The sequence below is a fragment of the Parasteatoda tepidariorum genome, chromosome 9, assembly GCF_982258835.1.
Source record: "Parasteatoda tepidariorum strain Cologne lab strain chromosome 9, Ptep-v5.0, whole genome shotgun sequence".
Lineage (NCBI taxonomy): Eukaryota > Metazoa > Arthropoda > Arachnida > Araneae > Theridiidae > Parasteatoda > Parasteatoda tepidariorum.
In genome coordinates this window covers 48,283,935-48,295,243 of record NC_141763.1, presented here as the reverse complement: position 1 = coordinate 48,295,243, position 11,309 = coordinate 48,283,935, and the positions used below count along the sequence as shown (strand labels likewise).

Here is an 11,309-nt window from a genome sequence, read left to right as displayed (position 1 = left end):
ATATATATTAGCTAAAAGGCATACATGCCAACATATTAGTTATAAAATAACAGAGATTTTACTTGTGACATTCTTTTTTTTTTTTTGTTGCTATGAGTAAAGTTTCGATAAATCATGCACAATCATAACAAAAGCACTTACATTCAGCAAAGCAAAAGATATATATAAATCTTAATCAAAAGATTTTTTAAACCATTTTTTATAATTACTTAAACTATAAACACTCAACAAACTGCAGTACTGGCAATAGCACCATCGATTGAGGAATAAGGGAAGTATTTTTGTCATTCGCCAACAAATGCAGAGAAATTTGACAATATACAGGTAAACAGGAGATAGTTGCAAAATACTGGAGTTTTCTTTAAGGAACAGGAGGCTTGGCAGGTATGAAAATGTGTGTAGTCACTAACATCGTCAACCCTAACATCATTTATGGACAGTCCCTTTATTGTAATTATTCCAACTTCAATAAATATTAAAGTAGATATTAAAGTTTATAGCCAAGGAACTTACAGCAGGTTGAAGAGGTGCTAGAGGAGTTTCAAATCTAGGCATGATGAGTTTCAGAGGTTCATGCTTCATGTTAATTTCTTTATAGGCTCTAAATAAAAATGAGTTATGGTGAGAAAAACAGTGAAATTATAATTCAAAATTTTAAATAAATATCTTTAGCCTTGGTCGATAGCAGTGATGTCCAATCTTTTTAAAGAATTGGGTCAGAAAAACAAAAATATTACAAGGGGTGATCAAATGAAAAGGTACGAAACGACGTAAAAACATAACAGTTAAATATTTGCATATTCCGCCATGGGAGAACGTAGCGAGACATATCGGGATGCGATTGGAGTCTCTGACGGGGGTTGGAGCATGCGCAGGTGCCCGCATGCGCAAGAGAGAGCAGAGGCTCTTATCAAAAGCAGCGTCCAAATGATGCGGCAGTCCGTATGAGGAACAGAAACTCGAGCACAGAAAAACCATTAACTCCTATGTGTACTGTGAGACACTCCGACGCCTCAGCAGGTCCATCAAGAACAAAAGACCAGGGGCTGCTCACGGAGGGTGTGGTTCTGCTCCATAATAACACGCGTACACACGTCTCCAGAGTCACACACATGGAACTAGCCAAGTTCAAGTGGGAGGCGTTGGACCATCCGCCCTACAGTCCGGACATGTCATCCTGCGATTTCCATGTGTTTGGTCCACTGAAGAAATGCCTGAAAGGGAAGCGCTTCAACTTGGACGACGTACTCAAGGACGCTGTGAAAGACTGGGTCTCGTATCGGTCACAGGAATTCTGGGAACAAGGAGTCCTGCAGCTTATTCATCAGTGGGATCGTTGTGCTCAGGCCTATGGTGTATATTTTGAATAAAGTCTACATTTGTACCCACCGTGTCGTTTCGTACCTTTTCATTTGATCACCCCTTGTATGTTAAGGGCCAATATTAAAATGAATCTGCAACCATAAATGAAGGGTGTACTTTGTTTCTATTTGAAAGTAGTATGGATGACTTACATGTCATTACTAATATTATTTATTATTTTTTTGTTTTGTTTTTTCACTGGAGTGCAGATAATAAAAATCAAAACTGATAAATAAAATACATTCAAAAAAATAGTGTGAATCCACCAGGGATTCTGCATTTAGAAAATCACAATATTTCATAATCATTTCAAAAGGTCATGCATGAAAAAAATCTCACTATTTTCTACCTTGCACACCTCCACATAGAAAAAAATCTCAGATTTTTTGCACCAAAACACCCAATGATCTAGAATAAGATAGGAGAAAAATTATATTTCCTACCGCTGTTTTCGGATATCAAGGCAGGACGAGTAAGTCTGAATCTCAGTTGCATAAAAAAAAGTGTGAATATTTAAAAGCAGTAAAAATTAAAATATCAAAACAAAAGGGAGTTAAGATGAGTAGCTGAATTCACAGTAATTGGAAGTAGAGAAACTACTGTAGTCGCTACTTTTTTACATAACTTGTAGAACTTGTGTGTTACTTTTTTGAAAAAGTTGTGTAGTGAGATACAAAAAAAAAAAAAAAACAAAAAAAAAAAACAATAGTTTGTAGGGATTCCTGGCAACTACTTTTAATGTTAGTTCAGTAAAGAAACAGGGTTCTAACGCAACTAATTTTTTGAATTTGATAGGTACAAATCTTCGTGGGTGCGTTAATGGCCGTAATTAAAATGATGTAGTTGTAGCTGAGCGTTAACAAAAATTGTGCATTTGAAATTACATATAACTAATATTTAAACTCGCAGTAACGAAAAATGGATAATTAATGCTTCCTCACACTTTCACATGCAAAACATTGATGTTATTTTAACAGGATATGTTGCCAGATTTTTCAACAAAAAATATGCACTTTTTCAATACTTTTTAAGCACTCAAAAAATATTTTTAATCACTTTCTAAAAAAAAAATCATAATTAGGATCTGTGCAGTAAAAAAAAACTTTTTTTTTCTATTGTTTAAAGTTCTTAATTTATAAGCATAAAATCAATAAATTCGAAAATATTTTCAACTTTACATCAACTTTCAAAACTTTACATAATCATGATAAAATAACTGGCTTCTGATGAATATTGCAGAGAAAATTGCGAAAATCATGCATTTTTTGTAATTTAAAATGACAACCTAAATGGCAAAGAAAAAATCTCTTTTTTTAAAAGGCAGAAAATTAAGCATTTTTTACAAACCCCGAATAGAAAAAGCACGTGTAATGGCTTTTTAAAAACGTAAATCAAAAATAAGCACCTTTAAGCTTTTTTTAAAAATGCTACGCACGCTGTTGTTAAAAGGAAGGGAACATAATTTTGATGCACTTAATTTCTCAGTGGAAATAAAAGATCATTGAACAATTTAAAACACTGCAAGCATTTGTTAATTTTGTATTTCTGAAATTAAATATTCACTGTCAGAAAAGGCATAAAAAGTTTAAGGTTAAATGAACAAATTCGAAAAAAGTGTTTTAGAATAACAAATTGGCTCATTATTTCTCACTTATCCCTTTATATTTAATGTAATCCAATTTCTTATTCAAAACTTTTAAACATGGTTGTAAATTAAATTCTCCAGAAATGTTCGTCTCCTTAAAGTAGTGAATTAGTTACTAAAATTCCTAAGTAGTTTGTAGTTACTACATTAAAAAAAAGTAATAAAGTACATTTGTAACAAAGTAGCTGTAGTAAACTAAAAAAATAATGTAGTTTTTCCGACCGCTGTTTCCTAAGATAACTTGATGCTACAAAAACAAATTATAAGGACCAATTTAAGGGTACACTGAAAATTTCAATGTTTTAAAGATACAGTTAAAAAAAATTTTTTATACAATTTAAAAGATTTCATAAGGTTGTTGGTACAAATTGACAATTTGATAGTAGGTCACCATACATTATTTTTATTTGCAAACTGTTAGATAACATTTTGTAAAGTTTTTACTTTGCATAGCCTTTACTAATCAATAAAGCAGAAGTTTGTTTTCAGACCAATATATATCAAAGTAATATGTATTGGTTTGCAGTATTTTCATGAAACACATAGAGGTTCAAATATTGACTTACTTCAGAACTTTAGGTAAAACTTTATTATCAAACTGAAACAGGTTGCTACGATATAGTACAGATGGATCACTTGGTATTTCATCACACTCTTGCAAACATGAGAATGCATGTTCAGAGAGCTTGGCGATTGAAGGTATCATATGATAATCAGACACCTAATGCAATTAAAGATTCAAAAACAATTTCTTTAATTGGAAGTAACAAGAAGAAAAAAATTTTAGATTAATTTATAAATATATTTGGAAATTTTTTTACATTTAGCATTTAAACAAGCAAATTAAATCTAATCAACATTCTAAACTAGTCAAAAGAATTAAAGTCCAAAAAATGATAATAATTCTGATATTTTTCAAACCAGCATGCTCTAATTTTTTAGAACTGGATGATTTGGTGTCCAATGTCGCATTACAGAAATATGCTGTAGGTGTGAGCTACTTTAACATCTAAAATCAAATTCCCGATTGATACCCGAATGTTTTTACAAAATAAAAGATAAACAGCAAAATTAATATTTATTTTCAAATAAGAAAATGGAGAACTACCAAGAAAAATTCAAGATTAAACAAATATTTTTCAATCATATATAAATCAAATACATACATAAAAAATACACATTATTAGCAATAGAGAATAAAAATAAATTTACTCTAAAGATATAAATGCAAAAACACTTTGCATTTTAATCAAAAGATTTCTGTATTGTTAGACACTAAGTATTTTTGATCTTACAAAAGATAACAAAAAATAGATAACACAACCTCAATAATCAAATCTTTTAAAATATTTTTCTACCCCAGATTTTTAAAAAATCAAAATTCCTTCAGGAATTTTAAGTGCAGCTAAAAGAATTACAAATAAAAAAGGATTATATTAAAAAATAAAAAGACATTACCTCTGGATCTTCTGCATCAATAGCATTCATCTGAATACCAGCTGTTGTTAAATGGTTGAAAATAACATTCTAAACAAAAGAAATTGAAATTTATTAAAAAGACTTCAAGAAGTAAACAAATGATTAAGAATTGTTTACAAAATATAATACAAATATCTTATGCTAAAATTAGTGACAAAATACAAAATTTCAGGCAACTAATAAAATTGAATATGTTTTACTAAAAATATTAAAATTTATTAGTTGCATTAAATTTTATATTATTACTCTTGATGACTATGAATGAGTGAAAATAAATTAAATATGGCTTTATATAAAAATAAAAAAAGTATATGTTTATTTTGACAAATTTCAACAATATTTGTAAAAAAATATATATGTACTAGTGGGCTGAGCCCCTTGCTCGCTAACGCTCGCCAACCCCCGAAAATTGCTACGCAACTTTATATGGTTTGTTTCACAAACCAAGCTCGCTACTAACTTAGGTACATTGCAAATGCACAAAATTCTAAGAATTCAAAACAATAATTCAAATCCATATAAAAACTTTTCTTTTACTAAAACTTTTTCTTTTCTTTACTTTCTAAAAAAAGATGTACTTTTTTTAAAAGTACATCTTTTTAGCAAATAATAAGTCATTAAAATAAATTTGAATTCAAATAAATGACACGTAATTCATTAAACCTATTAGAAATGTGCTATAGCATAATTCGTGATATAAATCAAAAATCGTCAAATAAATTCGTAATATATAAATTCGCGAAAAAAAGCGCTTTCGACAAAATACTATAATAGAGATCTATCGACAAAGACTACTCACTTCTGCCTAGCTTAATAGTATGAGATTGACGCAGCTGATGCTCTCTGGTTATTTCAGTTTCCATTTTTAAAAGCGCTATATGTTGAGCCACCTCAGCTAGATTTGGCATGTGACATTTTTAGCGGCAATCATTGGTCGATTCGCCGTGTAAGAGAAATAGTAACGTAAACAAAACAAAGCAAACATTGCCACCGGCGGAAAAGAAATGCAGCCAAAATTTGGGAGCCACGTAAGAGAATTATATATATTAGATACAAAGAATATATTGGATAGATAGCAGCTAATCTGTATACTGAAAAATATAACTAACTCCTGAGTTGTTTTTAAAATATCAAGCTGGGGACACATAGATTAAAATATCAATTTCCTCATGCATTATTCAAAGGGGATATTGTGTGAAAAAAAATAAAGTTCTGAATCAATATACTAGAATTAATAAAAATAAAATAATTAGCTAAATTTTTTTGTGAAAATTACCACTTAAATTTTACCAGTTTTTATTGCTCATAATAATGAACAGAAGTAAACAAGCAGAAATAATATAGTTTTTTAAAATAAAATAAAAATTTTGTTCGATTTCTTACAGTGATAATTTACATTATGATTATCAATACAATATGCATTAAAAGCTAATTACTTTCTAAATTTAAGCACTGCATTTAGGAAAATAATGTTATCTCTCTATATTATAAATGCTTAAAATGCTAAATAATTCATGTTGAAATCAAATAATTTAAAATTATACACATTTCACTCTTGTATCTGCATTAAATTAACAAAATACAAAAATTTTAAACCATTTTTTTAATTAACATATAAATTATATTATTCTTTTTCAGTCATCAATTTACTCACAGCAAATTAATACATTCAAACCTTGATTCCTCATTCCCACATTTGTTTAAAGGGTCCCATTACAAATACCACTCTTATAACATTAATATTACCCATTTAGATCGTTTTTTAAACTAGTCAATCCTCTTTTATATCGTTCAAAAATTCAGCCTAAAAATATCAATGGTTTTTTTTTTCTTTTTGAGAAAAAAAATATTAATTCCTGATTATAATGATGAAGAAAAAAAGGATTCATTACTTTCATGAAACGGTTTCGAAAGCTGAAGAAATGCAAAGTGTGAAAATGATATTGGTGAAGCTCGGAAGAAAAAACCACAACCAATGCCAACATTTGTAGAAGAATTTATAACTTTTGAAACAATGAGCAACATTCTGTATTCATAACAGTGTACAATAACAATAATATGTTATAAATGTCATTTATTTTTTTAAATTTTTTTTGCACTAAGAAGAAAATATTGCATTCAAAACAAAATTTTAGAATATTTTAAATAAATGTGTTCATTTTTTGGTGTTGGTAAGTATTTTTGTATTATGGGCATAATTTTTTCAATATTTTTTTTTAAATATATATAGTAACAAACTAATATAACTTTATTGGGAACAAAAACAAACACATAAATACAAAGAATATATATTCGTCGTCAAGAGGAAAATCCTGTCCAGGCGACAAAGAAAAGTAATACAATAAATCTAAATTAGAAATTTAAAAATAAAAAAAAGAGGGGATATTACAATCATAAATTATTTTGCTCATCATAAGACATCATGTATTGTTGAACACTGTAATAATAGAAAAAAAATACATGAAACTATATAAAAAAATAACAAAGGTAACATAAGAAATTCATTTGGATAGGCACAAGACTGGTATAAAAAATCAAATGCTTCCTTTAAACTGAAAAATAGAGATCTAAATTGTCAATGTTCATCATAAATTGAAATAAACCACGCTTAAAAGAAGAATATATTTGGATGTTTTGCAACTGGAATGGTAATTTATTATATAATTTAGGTGCTAAGTCAAAAAACTGTTTTCGTGAAATTTCTTTTATAAAGTGGGGAATCTTATATAGTTGGTCTCCTTTCAGACACATTAGTTTTTAATTTGCATATTAATTTATTGTTGTGTAAATAAAGTAAAATATGAAAAAATACATTATGGCGAAATGGTAATAAGTTAATTCTTGTATATATATTAGTAGTAGTTATACTTGAATTATTCATATTTAGAGAATTAATAATCTTGAAGCATTTATTCTGAACTGAGATTAAAGGAAGTAAATTAGTTTTATAAGTGAAAAACTTCTATAAGTGAAAAACTTCTATAAGTGAAAAACTTCTACAAGTGAAAAACTTCTATATTACTTCTTATACATTTTCAAGACATAACTATTTTATGTTGACCTAATTCATAGTCCTGTATCTATAATTCACAATGAATGGTCCCATGAGAAACTATAAATCGAGATTTTAATGTACTGTTAAAAATATTTAAAGCAAACAAAAAAAAATTAAACAATTAATTAATTAAACAGTTTTTGTCATACACACAACACTTATTTATTTAAAACATATTTTTCTTTTCTCATAAAAGCATGAACTTACCACAATTTTTAAATTTTCTTCATAATCTATATAAGTATCACAGAACATATGAGTAGATCCAAGAACAACTATTTTTCCACTGGACGTCTACAAAACAAATTAGATTTATATATAACAAACAGGTTTAAATTCACAAACTACCATTAGTAAAGACAAATAAAATCTTAAATTGATGGTGTCTACCTTTGTGTTATAAGAATGTCCTATTGCATAAAACATTCATGCAGCTTAAAAATCTTTCAAATAATGATTGATTTAACCAAAGTGTAATAATAACAAATAATTATTGTGTATGAAGTTGTAGACGTAATTGAAGAGTAGAGAGGATGAACAATCTAAGAGACATTTTAGTGAATTTAAGTAAATAGGCTATTGATAATAGGAATTGGAGACCATGGCTTGTTGTAATTTTTTGTTTATAAGCTTCAAATTAGTGAAATTTCTGAATTCCAAAAACTCAATTAACTGTTTGTTTCATGGAATTTGGATTCTTGGTGTTTCAATTTTCTGCCAGTTTTCTAAGTGTCAGTTCTGCCATTCTAAGTTCTGCCAGTTCAGTGCCAAATGCACTTAAATCATTCTTCCACTATGATCTTCAAACAAAAAAACTCAAGCAAAATAAATTAATTTTATATAGCAAAGGCTCAAGTCAAGGGTGAGAGAGACAGGAACAATTGTCCCAGAAATGTTGAAGGCCTGGTTGCAATTCCTTAGAAGAAAGAAAATACTGTATATAGATATTTTTTTTTTAAATTGCAGAGGATTTGTTATATATATATTAATATATGCCTTCAATGTTCTACAATAATAGCAAAATATTTTTTCCCAATTAGTACATATTAATAAAAATAAAAACCAGCAAACATTTCATTTTCTGCTAAAATAAGCCCAAAAAAATTTTAATTAATATTTTAGTATGTTTATGAAAATTGACATTTCAAGAATCACAACTAAACGATTGTTTTGAAAAAGCTTAAAAATTATGAAAAATAGCATGCATTTTAAAGATAAAACCAGCAGGGAATTTTGACCTGGGCCCGTGTATAAGCTATCTCTTAAATATGAAGAAAACGAAGGAAATAAAAATAAAAATATAACCACCGAAGCCGACGTCTTCAGGGTGTACCGGCCTCGGTAGCCATAAAAACAAAACCATTTCTAATTGATCTATCCCTTAAACATGCATCCTGTAAATATAATTCTCCAAATATGTTACCTGGTAAATGCAGTTCGTAAATATGTTCAGCCTTGTGAACCGTAAGAGAGACTAAAACAGGATCTCTCTCTGAAATCTAATTTTTTTGCAAAAATGTCACCTATAACCTTTATCTTCTCAGCTAGTCCAATTAGATTAAAAGCATTTCACAACTTGATAAAATGAAAACGTTGCTTTTTAAATTATACTGACAAATTAAATATATTTCCTGAAAGGCTGTTACAAAAACTGAGCTTACAGGATGCTGATAAAAGGCACAAACAGGACGGTTGAGAGGAAAAGAAACACTTCCAGATGAAAGGACTGCAACTGCTGGTTTAGCAACATTCAAAGTAGCTCCATAAGGGTAAAGAAAAGACAATGCTCTAAAGAAAAAATAAATAAAACAAAAAAGATTTATAACAAAACAGAGTCATAGTAAAATTTTTAATAAAATATAATCTACTTCATTATTTAAAAATGGTAATTTTTTTTTTAAATTTCTTACTAATTAATATTAATTAAATTTCTTCTTTTTTTAAATTTCTTTCTTTATACTCAATTGTATTATAAAGTTGCATGTTATTATTATATATAACAGATCTTGATTATTATGGACATCCAAAGAAAAAAATTTTTTTATCAACAATAAGTGTAAAAAATATTTGTTAAAAAAAAGCATCACTTGCACCAAAAGTAATGTTTTCAATTAACTTACAGTTTAATCTTTTTACATTCCTAAGTAAAATTAAAGTCACTTTTGAGATCTAAGCATTGTTTGTTTTCGTTTTTTCATTTAAAGTACTTACTGAAATTTCAGTATTTCAAGCACTATTTAAAGACTTAACTTTTAAAGTTTTATTTGTTCCTAAAGTTGTATTATTGTGGAATAGCATAACCAATCACATAGATAATGGCATCAATAAAAAATATTGCTCTGTGTTTAATAATTCATTCACATTTGCTGTATACTTCAAAAAATACCATTTAATGGCTTGTTCATTAAAGTTGAATTCATTTATCAATTAAGTAGAATTTTGAGCTGTAATAAAATTTAGATTGACACTTTGCAAAGGTTAGAGCATAATGGAATGACATATCATAGTTGAATTAGCAGCAACATTTTAATGGTATAAGAAGATTTGTTTACCAAGCATGAAAAAAAAAATTTAACTTGAGAAAGGAATTTTTTACAGCTTCAACTTTCTGTTTTTCTTTAGACTCTTTCATGGACAACTAGTTTAAGTCACTTTTAAAAACCGATATCACACAAAAAAAATAGATAAATAAATATATATATATATATATATTTATTATTTTTATACAAATGCAATTTATGAAGAATTTTGGATTATAGATTTGCATTATATATATCTTCTAATGCAGTACTTTGCATTAAAATACTTTTATTTACATTGAACATTAACTGGTTATGTGAAAAAAATTATACATAATATGAAAATTGAACACACATGAAAACAACAAACAAAACACATAAGGACAAAAAGTTTTATGCAAAAAATTTAAATGTCAACAATTCTAAATAAGTGTAATTACCAGAACTCTTTGCATACACAGATTAATCAATGTAATAAACACAAAATAAACATGGGGAAAAAAATCTGAAAGAAAACATTTTTTTTTTAAAAATTTTTTTTTTTATTTGACAACAGAATTTTAAAAATGAGATCTGGTAAAGAAAATAAAAGTTGCTTAGTCTTATACATCAATATTATTAAAGAATCCCATGTAACTATCTTAACAGAGATTTAAAAAACATATCCAAAGGAATAAATACATTCATTCAAATCATGAGATTTTTTTAGTGTAATTACATAGTATGTCTAAAGATTTTCAATTATAAATTAAATACTGAAAAGAAAATAATAATAATTAACATACTGTGCATTATTTGATTCAGTAAGATTCTGACCCGGAATACTTTTCCCAGCAGCTAAGGTTATTGATCTGTTGAGCACACCATTGGATACCATCACTTCCTTTGGGTGGTGATATTTATGATACACAGTTCTAACTACTGCATCTGCAAAAGGTGAAGAAAAAAAAAACACTTTTATTTCAAATTTATACTGGAAAAATATTAAAGAAAAGTTTTGATTAAAAAACACATAATTATATATATATATATATATATATATAAAACACATAATTATATATATATATATATATATATATATAAATATATATATATATATATATATATATATATATATATATATATATATATATATATATATATATATATATATCACTAGCTAACTGTGATCCAACAATTATAAGTGATATATTATTTAACAATATTTGGGAGGTGATATTAATGATACTCAGTTCTAACTTCTGCATCA

The 11,309-nt window shown here is 27.6% G+C and overlaps 1 protein-coding gene across 2 annotated transcripts in view; it reads right to left on the bottom strand.

The window, feature by feature from the left end:
- LOC107445484 (intraflagellar transport protein 52 homolog) overlaps positions 1-11,309 on the bottom strand; it is a 39,628-nt gene that overhangs the window by 2,621 nt on the left and 25,698 nt on the right. For both annotated transcript variants that reach the window (XM_016059885.4, XM_016059886.4), the window contains exons 5-10: positions 10,846-10,987; positions 9,203-9,329; positions 7,749-7,835; positions 4,466-4,534; positions 3,574-3,728; positions 514-601 (exon numbers count right to left, since the gene is read on the bottom strand). In XM_016059885.4, coding sequence (XP_015915371.1) covers positions 514-601; positions 3,574-3,728; positions 4,466-4,534; positions 7,749-7,835; positions 9,203-9,329; positions 10,846-10,987 — 668 coding nt within the window. The remainder of the gene's footprint in view (positions 1-513; positions 602-3,573; positions 3,729-4,465; positions 4,535-7,748; positions 7,836-9,202; positions 9,330-10,845; positions 10,988-11,309) is intronic.